The sequence below is a fragment of the Bos indicus x Bos taurus genome, chromosome 10 (assembly GCF_003369695.1).
Source record: "Bos indicus x Bos taurus breed Angus x Brahman F1 hybrid chromosome 10, Bos_hybrid_MaternalHap_v2.0, whole genome shotgun sequence".
NCBI lineage: Eukaryota > Metazoa > Chordata > Mammalia > Artiodactyla > Bovidae > Bos > Bos indicus x Bos taurus.
In genome coordinates, this window is record NC_040085.1 from 17,936,633 (window position 1) to 17,955,472 (window position 18,840).

Consider the following 18,840-nt stretch of genomic DNA (forward strand, 5'->3'; position numbering starts at 1 on the left):
AGGCAAGTTTGGCTTTGGAGTACAAAATGAGGCAGGGCAAAGGCTAATAAGAGTTTTGCCAAGAGAACACTCTAGTCATAGCAAACACCCTCTTCCAACAACACAAGAGAGACTCTACACATGAATATCACCAGATGGTCAATAGTTAAATCAGATTGTTTATATTCTTTGCAGCCAAAGATGGAGAAGCTCCATACAGTCAGCAAAAACAAGACCAGATCTACTGCTTTGGGTCTAGAATTTTGGTTTTGTCCTCTCCCCACTCTACCTTCTAGTGGATTCTGTCACCTAATTAGGTAAAAAAGTTGGTTCTGCCATGAAAATATTATTGTTTCCCTCAAATGAACCTAAGTTAATTAGGGTACACTGTCATAACCAAGATCTCCCTCCTTCCACCCCAAAATGCACTGGCTTAAAGAATGTGACTTCTATCTCAAATAACCACCTCTATTTAGGTGAGAGATGTGGGTGACAGCAAATCTGCTCCATGCAGTGATTCAGGGATGCAGGCTCCTTCCTTCGTGGTGCTTTTTTATCCCCTAGGGTAGTGCCTTGACTCTACACATGGACATCACCAGATGGTCAATACCAAAATCAGATTGATTATATTTTTTGCAGCCAAGATGGAGAAGCTCTATATACAGTCAGCAGAAACAAAACTGAGAGCTGACTGTGGCTCAGATCATGACCTCCTTATTGCCAAATTCAGTCTAAAATTGAAGAAAGTAGGGAAAACCAAGAGGCAATTCAGATATGACCTAAATCAAATCCCTTACAATTATACAGTGGAAGTGACAGATAGATTTGAGGTATTAGATCTGATAGACAGAGTGCCTGAAGAATTATGGAAGAAGGTTTGTAACATTGTACAGGAGGCAGCGATTAAAACCATCCACAAGAAAAAGAAATGCAAAAGGCAAAATGGTTATCAAGGAAGCTTTACAAATAATTGAGAAAAAAAGAGAAGCTAAAGGCAAAGGAGAAAAGGAAAGATATAGCCATCTGAATGCAGAGTTCCAAAGAATAGCAAGGAGAGATAAGAAAGTCTTCTTAAGTGAACAACCCAAAGAAATAGAGGAAAACAATAGAATGGGAAGGACTAGAGGTCTCTTCAAGAAAATTAGAGATGCCAAGGAAACATTTCATGCAAAGATGGGCACAATAAAGTATAGAAATGGTATGGACCTAACAGAAGCAGAAGATCTTAAGAAGTGGCAAAAATACATAGAAAAACTATAGAAAAAAGATCTTAATGACATAAATGAGCAGGATGGTGTGATCACTCACCTAAAGCCAGACATCTTGGAGTGTGAAGTCAAGTGGGCTTTAGGAAGCATCACTATGAACAAAGCTTGTGGAGGTGATGGAATTCCAGCTGAGATATTTTGAATCCTACAAGATGATGCTGTGAAAGTGCTGCATTCAATATGCTAGCAAATTTAGAAAACTCAGCAGTGGCCACAGGACTGGAAAATGTCAGTTTTCACTCCAATCACAAAGAAGAGCAATGCCAAAGAATGTTCAAACTACCACACAATTGCACTCATTTCACTTGCTAGCAAAAGAATGCTCAAAATTCTCCAAGCGAGGCTTCAACAGTATGTGATCTGAGAACTTCCAGATGTTCAAGTTCAATTTAGAAAAGGCAGAGGATCAAAAGATCAAATTTCCAATATCCACTGGATCATAGAAAAAGCAAGAGAATTCCAGAAAAATAACTACTTCTGCTGCAGTGACTATGCTAAAGCCTTTAACTGTGTGGATCACAACAAACAGTGGAAAATTCTTAGAAATGGGAATACCAGACCACCTTGCCTGCCTCCTGCAAAACCTATATACAGGTCAAGAAGCAACAATTAGAACCAGACATGGAACAGCAGACTGGTTTCAAATTGCGGAAGGAGTATGTCAAGGTTGTATATTATCAACCTCCTTATTTAACTTCTATGCAGAGTACACCATCAGAAACACCAGGCTAGATGAAGCACAAGTTGGAATTAAGGTTGCAGGGAGAAATATCGATACCCTCAGATATGCAGATGACACCACCCTTATGGCAGAAAGTGAAGAGGAACTGAAGAGCCTCTTGATGAAAGTGAAAGAGGAGAATGAAAAAGCTGCCTTAAAACTCAACATTCAAAAAACTAAGATCGTGGCATCCAGTCCCTTCACTTCATGGCAAATAGATGGGGAAACAATGGAAACAGTGACAGACTTTATTTTCTTGGGCTCCAAAAGCACTGCAGATGGTGACTTCAGCCATGGAATTAAAGATTCTTGCTCCTTGGAAGAAAAACAGCATATTAAAAAGCAGTCATTACTTTGCCAACAAAGGTCTGTCTAGTCAAAGCTATGGTTTTTCCAGTATTCATGTATGGATGAGAGAGTGGGACCAGAAAGAAGGCTGAGCACTGACGAATTGATGCTTCTGAACTGTGGTGTTGGAGAAGACTCTTGAGAGTCCCTTGGACTTCAAGGAGATCAAACCAGTCCATCCTAAAGGAAATCAGTCCTGAATATTCACTGGAAGGACTGATGTTGAAGCTCCAATACTTTGGCCACCTGGTGTGAAGAGCTGACTCATTAGAAAATACCTTGATGCTGGGAAAGATTGTAGGCCGGAGGAGAAGGGGACAACTGAGCTTTAGATGGTTGAATGGCGTCACCAACTCAATGGACATGAGTTTGAGCAAGCTCCGGGAGATGGTAAAGGACAGGGAAGCCTGGCATGCTGCAGTCCTTGGGGTCGCAAAGAGCCAGACATAACTGAACAACAACAACAAAGTGGTCAGAGATGTTGGGAGAAATGAATGAAAGTGGCAAAAAATAAGACAGAGTCCATATTGATGAGAGTAGTGAGTAGTGCTGCCATGTGGAAAGAAGTAACTCTGGTTAGGAAGGCTTTGCCTTAAGGGCCAAAGGAAATACAATTACAGAAATCTCTGTGGCTAGAGGAAATACAACCATACCAAAAAACCAATCTCTGGGACTTCCCTAGTGGTCCAGTGGTTTACTCCACACTACCAGTGCAGGGGGCACAGGTTTGATCCTTGGTCAGGGAAGATCCTGCATGTCACAAGGCCAAAAAAAAAGAATGATCTCTGAATGTCTGGGAATGGAGGAATTCTCTGTTTTCTATATGACTAATAAGGCCCTCTGACAAAAGTCAGAAAACTTCTTTTCTTTGATTCCAGGAGAATGAGCCCAGTTCTCTCCTGGAGTTTTTCATTCATGTGTTCCTTCCTGTCAAGGCTGACTTTTGTGTAAACAACTTAGTAATCTGTCAGTTTGTAAATTTGTAGTCTGTAATTGTGGCCTTCTGACTCCTAGTCCTGCATAGTTACCTCTCATCTCATCCAAATTTCCTCTTAACTAAAAGAGTAGAAATAGAAAGAGAATAAACCAAAATCCTTAAGAGTAAAAATATTAGGGATCATGTAGAGATGAGAGATTTACATATATTTCCAGAATACAGAAAGTAAATGGGATCATATTGAGGATGAAAGTTAGGATAGGAAAAAAGAAAAACATAGTAAAAAAATAAGCTATGAGGAGGAATTCTTGCTGGCTCTTAGCAGTCACCCTATCTCCTCTCAGTGTTTCTGGGTATTGGGTTTTTTCCTCTGCACTAGAGAATGCAAGGAAATTCTCCAATTGTCTATGGTGGTAGAAAAAACATCTCATAGTTGAACAAAAGAGGAGAAATAGAATATTATCCTTTAAAGATGATGACAGGACTCTAAGACATATATTGATTGCCAGAAAGACTAATGAGTCTTCACAGACAGCTCAGAACACCAAAAACCATGGTTCATTAAAAACAAGCAAAAATGAAGACATTGAAAACTTAAGAAAGATAAATTTGAAAACAAAACAACTCTGTTTAGGTACTGAAAAGACCTAGCCTTTCAGTTGCCATATGCTTTATCATGCTCTTGTGAACTGATGGAAAATTCTTAGTTTTTAAATTTTAGAAAAAAAAAATAAGTTGAAGCACAACTGAAAAATATAGTTGTCGACACACCTAGCCTAGAAGAAATGCTTTAAAAGTTTTTCAAGATTGAAGGGAAATATATCATGTCAGACACAGTATCAGAGGAAAACTCCCTGGTATCAGAGGAAACTGCATCTTCAGGAATGAAGGAAGAATACTAGAAAAGGTAAACAGCTGATAAATATAAGACCTCTTACTTATTCTTCCATTAAGCCTTAAAAATCATATAACTATTTAAAGCAAAAGTTATAACATTCTGCTGTAGGATTTTCAGTGTCTGTAAATGTAATGTATATGGACAATTATAAAAAAACATCAGTACTGGTGGATAAAGAGACACATTGTACAAGATTTCAACATTTTCCATGAAACAGAGCAATGTTCACTCTAACTGGGCTTCCCAGGTGGCTCAGTAGTGAAGCATCCATCTGAAGTGCAGGAGAAGCAGGTTTGATCCCTGAGTCAGGAAGATTCCCTGGAGAAGGAAATAGCAACCCACTCCAGTATTCCTGCCTGGGAAATCTCATGGACATAGAAGATTGGCAGGCTACAGTCCATAGGATCGCAAGAGTTGAACGCGACTTAGTGACTAAACAACAACAACAGTAAGTTTAACTAGACTCTGAGTAATAGGCATGTATGTTGTAATCATTAGGAAAAGTGTTAAAAGGTATTAAAGTAACCAAAAAATCAAGAAAAAAGGGGCAAGAAAAACAACAAAAAAGATGGATCAAACAGAAAATCAATGATAAAGCAGCATACCTCAGTCCATGCAAAGTAATCTGTAACAACAAGCAGCTGAATTTCTGCGGTCCATGGTGAAGGGAGGGACAGATAGAATAGGGCAAAAGAACCTTTGGGGGATGGTGGAAAGATTCATTACCTTGATTGTGATGATAGTGTCACAGGTATATACATATGTTAAGACTGATCAAATCATAGGCTTTAAATATATGCAGTTTATTGTACCTCAAATCACCAATTAATAAAAGGAAATGCCATACCTAATACATCCAATTCCTGTGCTGATCAATTTGTATCCCTTCTACAGTTCCCAGCATATATCCAAGATGACCTAAAAAATAATTCTTCTTTCTATTTCAATATTAAACTCCTAAGGACAATATATCTTGAAATTTTTTATATTATTGTCCTTGAGACTCTCCACCATCTCAAGGTGGGGGTGCGGGAAGAAAAGCCAACAAGATCATCTTAGAATCAGATCTACCACTGATCAAAACTTCTGTTTAAATTAATGTCCAGTCCCCTATTTGCTACTGGCAATGTGATATATATACATCTACACAAGTACCTACAACATTAATCTACATCAATACCTAAGATAGGTGTCTCAAGAAACTGCATTTCAGTCCTGGTTCTGCTACTAACTTGGCTTCCTTGGTGGCTCAGAACATAAAAAAACTGCCTGGAACGTGGGATACCCAGGTTTGATCCCTGAGTAGGGAAGATCCCCTGGAGAAGGAAATGGCAACCCACTCCAGTAGTCTTGCCTGGAGAATTCCATGGACAAAGGAGCCTGGTGGGCTACAGTCCATGGAGTCGCAAAGAGTTGGACAGGACTGAGGGACACACTTCTGCTACTATATGTGATCGTGGATAAGCAACTTATTCTCTTTGTGCCTCAGTATCCTCATTTATGAGACTGGCATGGAAATATATATACCAGAGTTTGAGAGAATTAAATGATTTGATGCACATTAAAGACTTAGAAACAGCATGTGTAGCAAGGAGTAAGACCTCTATCAGCATATAAACTCTAATAGGGCAGCAAATTTTGTATGTTCTCTGTACTGTCTCTTAGATTATGATCTGATACTGAGTAGGCACAGATAAGTCTTTATTGAATACATTTTCTTAATAAAAAAAATGGCAGCCTTTTTGAGTCTCTGTTGTCTTTGAGTCTTGATTGCTTAGTGTGAGAAAAAGTTAAGGTCACAGTGATGATGGTGAGGTCAGAATTTTAGCAGGAAACGTGTATGTTTTAGGAAGATGCACCCCCTTGTGGGCAAAATACTATACTCAGAGGAATGCTAACCTGTTCTCCTGTCAAAAGTCAGTCATACAGCTTCATTTCTGGCTTTATTTTTATGACACCTGTTAGTTTTCACGATGTTGTTGTTGTTGTCGTTTAGATGCTAAGTCATGTACAACTCTTTTGTGACCCCACGGACTGCAGCCCCCCAGGCTCCTCTGTCTATGGGATTTCCCAAGCAAGAATACTGGAGTGGGTTGCCATTGCCTTGTCCAGGGGATCTTCGCAATCCAGGGATCAAACCTGTGTCTCTTGCATTTGCAGGAGCCACCAGGGAAGTTCAGCTTGCAAAATAGTCTTTTGTAAATCTAAACAGCATTTGGTATTTTTCACATGCCTATTTTTTTTCCCCAGCACACAGCCTAACATGGAAGCTCATTCCACATTTCTGCAAACTGTTCAATTTTTTTTTCTTTTCTAAATTTTGGCTGAATTGGGTCTTTGTTGTGGCATGTGGGCTTTCTCTACTTGTGGCTCACTGGCTTCTCTTCTTACAGAGCATGGGCTCTAGATTGTGAGGGCTCTGTAGTTGCAATGCAGGGGTTTCTCTAGGCATGGGACACAGGTTCTCTAGTTGCCCCAAGGCATGTGGGATCTTAGTCCTCAGACTAGGGACCAAACCCATGAGCCCAGCACTGGAAAGCAGACTCTCAACCACTGGACCACCAGGGAAGCCCCACTTTTTCTTACTTAGTCGTTTTGGGCCTCTTCGTGATCCACTGAAATGTCATACCAGCACGTTTTACAGAAAAATCAGAGGACCATCAATAAGACAAATCTAGTCATTAGCAGACACAACCATTCTACCTCAATGAAACTATGAGACATGCCATGTAGGGCTACCCAAGATGGATGGGTCATGGTGGAGAGTTCTGACAAAACATGGTCCCCTGGAGAAGGGAATGGCAAACCATTTCAGTATTCTTGCCTTGAGAATCCCATTGAACAGTATGAAAAGGCAAAAAGATATGACATCAAAAGATGAACTTCCCAGGTCAGTAGGTGCCCAGTACATTTATTGGAGAAAAGTGGATAAATAGTTACAGAAAGAATGAAGTGGCTAAGCCAAAGGAGAAACAACACCCAGTTGTGAATGTGTCTGGTGGTAAAAGTAAAGTCCGATGCTGTAAAGAATAATATTGCACAGGAACCTGGAATCTTAGGTCCATGAATCAAGGTAAATTGGAAGTGGTCAAACAGGACATGGCAAGAGTGAACATCAACATTTTAGGAATCAACGAACTAAAATGGACAGGAATGGGAGAACTTAATTCAGATGGCCATCATATCTACTACTGTGGGCAAGGATCCCTTAGAAGAAATGGAGTAGCATTCATAGTCAACAAGAGTCCAAAATGCAGAGCTTGGGTGTAATCTCAAAAATGACAGGACAATCTTGATTTGTTTCCAAGGCAAACCATTCAATATCACAGTAATGCAAGTCTATGCCCCAACCACTAATGCCAAAGAAGCTGAAGCTGAACAGTTCTATGAAGCTCTACAAGACCTTCCAGAACTAACACCAAGAAAAACAGATATTCTTTTTATCATAGGGTACTGGAATGCAAAAGTAGGAAGTCAAGAGCTACCTAAAGCAACAGACAAGTTTGGCCTTGGAGTACAAAATGAAGCAGGGCAAAGACTAACAGTTTTGCTGATAGAACACAGTGGTCATAGCAAACACCCTCTTCCAACAATGCAAGAGACGACTCTACACATGGACATCACCAGGTGGTCAATGCTGCAATCCGATTGATTATATTCCTTGCATCTGAAGATGGAGAAGCTCTGCTGGTGCTGCTGGTAAGTTGCTTCAGTCGTGTCTGACTCTGTGCAACCCTATAGACGGCAGCCCACCAGACTCCCCTATCCCTGGGATTTTCCAGGCAAGAACACTGGAGTGGGTTGCCATTTCCTTTTCCAATGCATGAAAGTGAAAAGTGAAAGTTAAGTTGCTCAGTCATGTCCGACTCTTCACAACCCCATGGACTGCAGCCTACCAGATTCCTCCGCCTATGGGATTTTCCAGGCAAGAGTACTGGAGTGGGTTGCCATTGCCTTCTCTGTGGAAAAGCTCTATCAGTCTGCAAAAATAAGACGGGAGCTGACTGTGGATCAGATCATGAACTGCTTATTGTGAAATGGAGACTTAAATTGAACACAGTAGGGAGAACCACTAGGTCATCCAGTCAGTCAGTCATTTCAGTTGCTCTGTCATGTCCGATTCTTTGTGACTCCATGGATTGCAGTACTCTGGGCTTCCCTGTCCACCACCAACTCCCAGAGCTTGCTCAAACTCATGTCCATTCAATTGGTGATGCCATTGAGTCGGTGATGGCACCATTCTCTGTCGTCCCCTTCTCCTCCTGCCCTCAATCTTTCCCAGCAACAGGGTATTTTCTAATGAGTTAGCTTTTCCTATCACGTAGCCAAAGTATTCAAGCTCCAGTTTCAGCATCAACCTTCCATGAATACTCAGGACTAATTTCCTTTAGGATTGACTGCTTGGATCTCCTTGCACACCAAGGGACTCTCGAGAATTTTTTCCATCACCATAGTTCAAAAGCATCAATTCTTCAATGCTCAGCTTTCTTTATGGCCCAACTCTCACATCCATACATGACTACTTGAAAAACCATAGCTTTGACAAGACAGACTCTTGTCAACAAAGTTATGTCTCTGCTTAATATTCTGTCTAGGTTGGTCATAGCTTTTCTTCCAAGAAGCAAGTGTCTTTTAATTTCATGGCTGCAGTCACCATCTGCAGTGCTTTTGGAGCCCAAGAAAATAAAGTCTGTACTGTTTCCATTGTTTCCCCATCTATTTGCCATGAAGTGATGGGACTGGATGCCATGATCTCAGTTTTATGGATGCTGAGTTTTAAGCCAACTTTTTCACTCTCCTCTTTCACCTTCATCAAGAGGCTCTTTGGTTCCTCTTTGCTTTCTGCCATAAGGGTGGTGTCATCTGCATATCTGAGGTTATTGCTATTTCTCCCAGTAATCTTGATTCCAGCTTGTTCTTCCTCCAGCCCAGCATTTCTCATGATGTGCTCTGCATACAAGTTAAATAAGCAGGTAGCCTTGACATACTCCTTTCCCAATTTGGAACCAGTCCATTATTCCATGTCTGGTTCCAACTGGTCTTCTTGACCTGCATGGAACAACAGACTGCTTCCAAATTGGGAAAGGAGTACATCAAGTTTGTATATTGCAACCCTGCTTATTTAACTTATATGCAGACCCTGATGCTGGGAAAGATTGAGGGCAGGAGGAGAAGGGGAAGACAGAGGATGAGATGGTTGGATGGCATCACCGACTCAATGGACATGGGTTTGGGTGGACTCTGGGGGTTGGTGATGGACAGGAAGGCCTGGTGTGCTGCGGTTCATGGGGTCACAAAGAGTCAGACACGACTGAGCAACTGAACTGAACTGAATCATATTGCAATATATAAGTATGTCAAATCAAAACATTGTACACTTTAAACTTACACAATTATATCTCAGTTTTTTTAAAAAAAACTGTTGGAAGAGATAAATACATCTTGAATGCATTCACAAAACAGTGTTCACTCCTTGTTCACTACATTGCAGCAAGGATGACAATATTAAAACACAAATTATATCATGTCAATGTGGAGTTTTCATTCAGCCAACAGCTTTGTCTTTATACTTTGAATAAAATCCATACTCTTCACAAATATTTGAATGCTGTGGCCCCAGACTACTTCTCCTATCTTTTCTTATATTCCTGATCCTCGCCTCCATTAATTAGCCAGCTTTGCTCAAATCTTTCTTATCCTTCAAGTCTCAGATTTAAAAATCACATATCAACTGATAAATGGATAAACAAAAATGTTGCATATCTCTACAATGGAATATTATTCTGACTTTAAAAAGAATGAAATTCTGAGACATGCGATGAAATAGGTGAACCTGGAAGACATGCTAGAGTGAAATAAGCCAGGCACAAAAGGACAAATACTATATGATTTATTCCATTTACATGAGACCTAGAATAGGCAAATTACTAAATTATATGACACAATCTGTATATCTTAAACTTTGATTCTCCTCTTCTTCCTATATACTGAAGTACTGAAGACCATAGAACATGCCCAAGCTAGTTTTGTGAAGTTTCATGTCCTAATGCTGGGTGACTGGACATAGTAGTGTGAAGGAATATTTCTGGAAGCAATTCCTACAGTAGGATTGACTAGCAAAAACTTAACTATACACAGAAGTCACCGTGAATCACATTAATGTATGTCTTTTGATGCAAACTAAATGTGTCCTCAACTCAATCTCACCCCTATAACTGTATTTCCAAAAATGTCTGAAGCTACTCCAATACTACCTAAAACAAAGGAAAGCATGATATAGGAGTAGTGAGCATGGGAAAATACTGTTTTAACCAATTGCCACTAAAATAGCTTGCTTTTAAAGTTTTTCACATATAAAATAGTGACCACATTATAGGACCCCTCCCAGAACTTGGCCTTCATCATGTCTCTGTCAGGTCTCATTGAGTCTCTTACAAGGTCTTCCTAATTGTCTTTAAGGCTTAATCTTGTCCCACCTTCCTCAATGAGTTATTCCTCAGGGCACAGACTGTGACCCTTCTAAAATTATAAATTATATTAGATTACTCCAAAACCCTTCAAATGTTTCCTGTTACATGTAGAATAAAATGTAAATCTAACCATAATGTTATAAGTCCACATAAGACTGAGCTCCTGATTATCTCTTTGCCATTATCACCCACCTCTCTTTTTTCACTACTTTATGGGAATATCATAATATATATCATAATACCCCAGCCATCTTTCTTTCACAAATAAATCAAATTTCCTCCTGCCTTAGGACCCTTACTACATTTGAAAACTCTTCCTTATCCCAGATCTTAACACTGCTTTTCACCCTTTTTTTTTTTTTTTTGAAATTCAAGACTTAGTTGAAGTTTTTAGAACATTGAGCAACTAAGCACACAACCACTGTGATTCTTTTTGATTTTATGCTGTTTTATTTTATTAATGTCACTTAAGTTTTGAAGTCATTTTTTGTTCTCTTGTCCTATCTCCCCATAGTAGAATAAAAAATCCATATGTGCAGAAAACTTGTCTGTATTGCGGAATAAGGTATCTTTAACCACGAGACCAATGCCTACCATCAGTTCAGTTCAGTTCAGTTCAGTCCAGTTCAGTCGCTCAGTCATGTCTGACTCCTCTTGCGACCCCATGAATCGTAGCATGCCAGGCCTCCCTGTCCATCACCAACTGCCGGAGTTCACTCAAACTCACGTCCATCGAGTCGGTGATGCCATCCAGCCATCTCATCCTTTGTCGTCCCCTTCTCTTCCTGCTCCCAATCCCTCCCAGCATTAGGGTCTTTTACAATGAGTCAACTCTTTTCATGAGGTGGCCAAAGTATTGGAGTTTCAGCTTTAGCATCAGTCCTTCTAATGAACACCCAGGATAAGTCCTTTAGGATGGACTGGTTGGACCTCCTTGCAGTCCTAGGGACTCTCAAGAGTCTTCTCCAACACCACAGTTCAAAAGCATCAATTCTTCAGTGCTCAGCTTTCTTTAGAGTCCAACTCACACATTCATACATGACTATTGGAAAAACCATAGCTTTGACTATATGGACCTTTGTTGGCAAAGTAATGTCTCTGCTTTTTAATATGCTGTCTAGGTTGGTCATAACTTTTCTTCCAAGGAGCAAGCATCTTTTAATTTCATGGCTGTAATCACCATCCACAGTGATTTTTAGAGCCTCCAAATAAAGTCTATCACTGTTTCCAATGTTTCCCCATCTATTTGCCATGAAGTGATGGGACCAGATGACATGATCTTAGAAATAGATTCACGGATTGGATCTGATAGACAGAGTGCCTGATGAGCTATGGACAGAGGTTTGTGACATTCTACAGGAGACAGGGATCAAGACCATCCCCATGGAAAAGAAATGCAAAAAAGCAAAATGGCTGTCTGAGGAGGCCTTACAATAGCTGTGAAAAGAAGAGAGGTGAAAAGCAAAGGCAAAAAGGAGATAAGCATCTGAATGCAGAGTTCCAAAGAATAGCAAGGAGAGATAAGAAAGCCTTCCTCAGCGATCAATGCAAAGAAATAGAGGAAAACAACAGAATGGGAAAGACTAGAGATCTCTTCAAGAAAATTAGAGATACCAAGGGAACATTTCATGCAAAGATGGGCTCGATGAAGGACAAAAATGGTATGGACCTAACAGAAGCAGAAGATATTAAGAAGAGGTGGCAAGAATACACAGAAGAACTGTACAAAAATGATCTTCATTGCCGGGAGCCACCACGGGAGATCCCACCCATGACAAGGTCATGTGGAAGAGATCTGACAAGCAAGGCAGATCAGAACTCAAGGGACCCCCTGGATCTGCTTGAGCATCTACCCCAAAACCAAAATCTGTCTACTGTTTATTATATTATGCCTTTCACCAACTCTTCTGACATTAACAGGGAGCTATCCCCAACCACCTTTCTCTGGAAAAAATCAACTTAGGGCTTTAGTTAATGGGCATGATAGGAGTGTTTCAATTCAAACCCCTCTGATGGCTTTCTAGCTTGCCTGACAGGTTTATCTAGACTCTTGCAGCTATGCACGTGATTGTTCACAGCCTCCCCACCATGAGAGACACCAGAAGCCTAAAACATTCTAAAAATATAGAGCCTTTTGAAGAGTTAAAAACTATTAGAGTAGTGCTGGTGTAAGATTTCATTACTGGGCCAGTGCTTGCTACCATGTTCCCATATCCCTTATCCATTGTGCACCTGGGAGTGCACTGGTTAACATAGTTGGAATGTAAGAAAAACAAATAGTAGCCTTGGAATTAACCACATCAGACCTTTGAGCTAATTGGTTCTTTCTTTGTTGTGACCCACTGCACCTTTGCTCCGTGAGAGTGTAACTCTGTTTAGCACTTTCTGAGGCTGACATAGATTAGAAATATAAATAAAAAACACTTCAAGGGAAAATAAGTTTTCTGGGTAAGCAGCCTTTATCAAAAAAGGGTCATAAAATGTCCACAGGCCTCCAAGGCCAGAAGATAATGTATACAACATTGTTTGTGGGAAAGGTACGCAGAAAAAATCCTGGTTTCGATAAAGACAAAACAGATGTAATGTTTGGGCTCACTCTGTATGACTTTGCATCTTTCATTTCCCTCTGTGTACAAGTCAAGGTATAAAAGTTCCTTTTGAAAATAAAGTTATGGGCCTCGCTCACTGAAGCTTGGTCTCCCCGTGTCATTCATTTTTGCTTTTCTCTCCTTTTCTCTCTCTGTTCTTCTTTCAGGATGACTCCTTGGGGCACAGGGGTTCTCTGAGCTCACTTTTTTTTCCTGGGCTTCTAAGACCCGATTGGGAAGGCACCCTGTGTCTTCACCAGGGAGGGGGCGTCCTGTGTCCTCACCCCACCGAGAGGGCACCTGTGGCGTCCATGAAAAGAGTAGGTTCCGTGCCAGGAGCTTTATTGGCTTTCTGCGTTAATCAAGGAAAATCAAGCCTCTGTTCTCTTTGCTTTGCTATCCTTTCGCCTATGCCATCATCCTGAGGGTACCCCTGGATCCTGCTGGGGCTGGACCCTGGCACTTCATGACCAAGATAATCACAATCGTGTGATCACTCACCTAGAGCCAGACATCCTGGAATGTGAAGTCAAGTGGGACTTAGGAAGCATCACTATGAACAAAGCCAGTGGAGGTGATGAAATTCCAGTTAAGCTATTTCAAATCCTAAAAGATGATGCTGTGAAAGTGCTGCACTCAATATGTCAGCAAATTTGGAAAACTCAGCAGTGCTCACAGGACTGGAAAAGGTCAGTTCTCATTCCAGTAACAAAGTGCAATGCCAAAGAATGTTCAAACTACTGCACAGTTGCACACATCTCACATGCTAGCAAAGTAATGCTCAAAATTCTCCAAGCCAGGCTTCAACAGTACATGAACCATGAAATTCCAGATGTTCATGCTGGTTTTAGAAAAGGCAGAGGAACAAGAGATCAACTTGCAAATACCCGTTGGAGCATAGAAAAAGCAAGAAAATTCCAGAAAAACATCTACTTCTGCTTTATTGATTATGCTAAAGCATTTGACCTTGTAGATCACAACAAACTGTGGGAAATTCTTAAAGAGATGGGAATACCAGACCACCTGACCTGCCTCCTGAGAAATCTGTATGCAGGTCAGGAGGCAACAGTTAGAACCAGACATGGAACTACAGACTGGTTCCAAGTCGGGAAAAGAGTACGTCAAGGCTGTGTATTGTCATCCTGCTTATTAAACTTATATGCAGAGTACATCATGAGAAATGCTGGGCTGGATGAAGCACAAGCTGGAATCAGTTTGCCAGGAGAAATATCAATACCCTCAGATACGCAGATGACACAACCCTTATGTCAGAAAGTGAAGAAGAACTAAGAGCCTCTTGATGAAAGTGAAAGAGGAGAGTGAAAACGTTGGCTTAAAACCCATTCCATGGGGGAGGGGGGTCTCAGTAGAAAATACCAAGTGTTGCATTCCTTGTGGCCAAAATCAGAGACAACTCCCCACTAAAACACTAAGAATAATATCCTCACAGTCCTGACTAAGCTGCAGGCTCACTAGCAAGATTCCCAGGAACTTTGCCATTATTCCTGTCTCCCTTTGATTTTCAGTGCAGCAGTGAGATCTAAGCAAGCTCCCTACTCTAATGATACTCCATAAATACTTCTGATCACTATGATGGAAGTCCTATAAGTCCAAATAACAACAGGGCTCACTAGCAAGATTCCTAGGAACTTTGCCATTACTCCTGTCTTCCTTTGGTCCCCAAAGGACTCAACTCTGAAAATTGATAATGACCCAAAATCCCTATGTTTCTGCTTAATATATTGCAAAAATAGTCTATGATACCAATCAGAATCAAAAAACTTTTCGACTCCCCCACCATCCTCCCCATTCTATTTGCTATGCTATCCATAACAAGGGAGTGGGACAAAAGAAAAGAGAAATATGGTAACAGAAAGTAAAAGATCCAAACACAGAGAAGTCTTGGAAAGAATCTTGTGGTGGCTTAAAATGCCAAAGAAATGTTCAAAATTTGTGTGACAATAATTGCCTGACACTTAGACTGAATTTTTCAAAAGTTAAGAAGCTTGTTGTCTAAACTGACCACATGCAATGTGCATGTAAGGGTGTGTAGTGTGTGTGTGCACAGTGTGTGTGTGCATGCATGTGCATTAACTGAGGGGCGTCAGTGAGCTAAGTGACAAGTGTATACATACCATAGATTGTCTCCTTTTGTATAATTGAGCAGCTCAGAGACAATAATGGGACAAAGGCATCACGCCCTTTTGTGTTTTTTGAATTTTAGACCATAGAAATTGAATACCTATTTTAAAAATAAATGTGACCGATATTTTTTAAAATAGTAAAGTAATACATGGATTTGCTAATACCTTCTGAAAATAATACAGTAAAATAAACAGTTTAGAAGGTACTGCTTTGGGGATCCCCTGAGCTGTGACTCCCACCCCACACAGAGATACTGCACAGGTGCAGCCCCATCTGTCCCAGTGTGCATCTCTCATGATGCAGTAGTACACAGCGGCGTCTCTCAGGTGACCTGGGGCAGGACCAAGGTGCTGGACTTTCTGTCTGAAGCGATGGTCAGAGAGGCCATGCTGCTGTTCACTGTGCCTCTTAAGCCATGAATGACATACTGTGTACTCTGATTGGGATTTTGCTGATACCAGTGCATATATTCATCTCCACGAGTTGTAGAGTGGTTATAAGGCAGGTTTACGTTTTCTCCTTCAGCACAATCCATGGAGTTGGGCTGTGTGGTCTTAGCATCAACCACAGTCCCTAAAGGGTCAAGAAAATAAAATTAGCCCCTGACCACAAATCAGTGTAATTCTGTGGATCAAGCCTATAACATTCCCATAACTGTCTGAACCTACCCCCTATTCCAGTGTTTTTATCTATGTCTTGCAAAATATAATTGGTGTTTATTATATTGAGACCAGAGACACATGGCAAGAATCTGAGACTCTATTCTATAGCCTTTATCTCATGGGTCCTTTCCTCAGTAAACCCAGGGATTTCTTACAAACTGGTTACTGCTAAGTGCTCTTCTGGGACCATGGCTATGATTTAACCTGTCATGTAGAAGTTTGTGCTCCCTAATAAATGCATAGATCAGTTCTCAATTCCATTGTTATAATGCTAAATAGAGCACAGGGAGAGTAGAGAGCAAATAACACTTCATGGCCCTTTGACCTCAAGTCATCCCTTGTAGACACAGAACACTTACCCAAGGTCAGAAATACAGTTACTACAGTCACCAGCCTCATACTTCAAGGACAAACCAGGATCATGGGCTCAGAGCTCAGACTTGTGTCTGCTCCTAGGCTTGTTTCCACAAAACAGAAAGAACTACAACTGGTAGAGACTTAGAACCAGAGCAGGTATCAGTGTGTTGTTGCCAGGATCTGTTAGCCAATGATCAAGCAGTTCCTTGTCTAGCTCTTCCTCCCCTGTTTTAGTCAAGTCCTCCAAAGAAGGAGAGACATCCCCAACTCACATGGTGTCTGCTGCCATCCTCTGTGAAGTTTAAAGTCTGGCTCTGTAAAAGGAACAATGACTTTCACAATGACTTTCGCCAATCACACTGATATGTCTATCCAGAGCCATTGTTCTATCATTTGGTTCCTTAAAGAAATTGGTGTTCTATGGAGAAGGCAATGGCACCCACTCCAGTACTCTTGCCTGGAAAATCCCATGGATGGAGGAGCCTGGTAGGCTGCAGTCCATGGGGTCGCTAAGAGTCAGACACGACTGAGTGACTTCGCTTTCACTTTTCACTTTCATGCATTGGAGAAGCAAATGGCAACCGACTCCAGTGTTCTTGCCTGGAGAATCCCAGGGATGGGGGAGCCTGGTGGCTGCCGTCTATGGGGTCACACAGAGTTGGACACGACTGAAGTGACTTAGCATAGCATAGCATGAAGCTTATGGAAAACATTAATTAATACCAGAAAACTGTACTGAGCTCTGTGTTGTAAGGAGATGAAAATTTCCATCCACATTCCAGAAAATGTATGTGAAACTCCAGAGCAGGCAGTGATGTTCTCTGGAGCACAGAAAATATTAATAACGTTGAGAAGAAAGCTATACAACCTGGAGTTCTGGGCTCCTGTAAAGGTCCTTGGAATCACGTGTCTACCACCATCTAGGTAAATATTTCTCAATGCATCTGTTCTTGATATAGTAACTGATGACTCAGATGGTGCTCACCTCATTATTCTTGAAGAGTGATCTTTAATCCTCATGTTCTCTATGCCCTTGCTTGTAGGTACTGTGCACCAAGGATGCTGAAGCAGAGAGAAAAGACAGGAAGGAATGCAAACAAAGTTGGGGTGGAGTGTAGGGTGGATATAAGTGGTATAAAAAGTCAGAGGAAGGGATAAAAGCATAAGTAAAGGGGAAGGGAAAAGACAATCAGAGGAGGGAAACAGAGAAAGTAGTGTTCAGGAAGGTACATGGAAAGGGCTTAGGCTGTTGGGCTAAGATGCCCAGAATCCTTGACCACAGACGCTCAACCAGGGATTATAAAGTACAAGTTGTCAAAAGAGAATAACATCTTTCCAATGTTGGGATGTTGGGACCACAGTAAAGTCTCTGTCAGGGAAGATCACTCATTCCAACTCCACTGACCACAGAGGGTGGTTCCATCTGAATCCTTCCTTCATCACCTATCTACTCTCATCAACTCAAAAACAGTTCAGTTCTCCATTCTAGTCTCTGCAAATGGCAAGACAGGTGGTCTATAAACCCAACAACCATCTCCTCCCTCAAAACTGTACTATGTGTAATATATTGCGTGTCACCCATTATGTAAAGGAACAGTATGGGTGGTGGGAAAGTTATGCTCAAACATGGATAGCAGATATTTTTGTATGTAATATAGGCAATATACTAAAACACTGAAAGGTGTGTTGGAATAAATACCTTTTCAAATAAAAGCATGCAAAGCTGTAGCTTTTAAATGTATAGACAGCCTGCTCAGAAATATCTAAATTGATGGTGGGGAAAGATCAGAACCTGATATCCCAAAATGCACTGAATTAGAGATGCAGCCTTTAGAGGGAATGGCTTCTGTTGGGACTGTGGATGGAATCTACCAGAACATTTTGATCTTATTCTTCCTTACTTTTGGATTTCTATTTCCTTTTTTCTTTCTTTCTTTCTTTTTCTGAAACTATTTCAGAAATAAAAGTGACTTTGTAGTTCAGCATAAAGGTATTCAAACCACAGGGTAACTCGTTCTTTTTAACAGGAAATGAATATTTAAACATTCAAAAAAGAGAGAGAGAATGGAAGTATGTCATTTTTCCTATTTCTTTGGCACATCAGTGGAAAACACTTTTCCCTTTCCTTCTCCCATAAAGGACAGCTGTTTTCAGTTGAAGCAGCCCCTTCCAGTGACTGAGTAATTGAACTGCAGAACTAAACCCAGGCCAAAAGTCCACAAGTATGGCTCAGTGGTAAAGAGTCTGCCTGCCAATGGAGAAGATGCAGGAGATGCAGGTTTAGCCTCTGAGTCGGGAAGATCCCCTGGAGGAGGAAATGGCAATGCACTCCAGTATTCTTGCCTGAAGAATGCCATGGACAGAGGAGCCGGAGTCTACAACAGTTCATGGGGTCTCAAAAAGTTAGACACGACTGAGCACTATAGTACTACTATATAATCTCTTAAATGGGGGCTTCCCAGATGGC

The 18,840-nt window shown here is 41.0% G+C and overlaps 1 gene segment (V, D, J or C); it reads right to left on the reverse strand.

Annotated features, from left to right (window-relative positions):
- Positions 1-15,676: 15,676 nt before the first annotated feature.
- On the reverse strand, positions 15,677-16,415 carry LOC113899365. The segment is given in 2 exon segments: positions 15,677-15,927; positions 16,376-16,415. Coding segments are annotated over 2 exon segments (291 nt in total).
- Between the last annotated feature and the right edge of the window lie 2,425 nt (positions 16,416-18,840).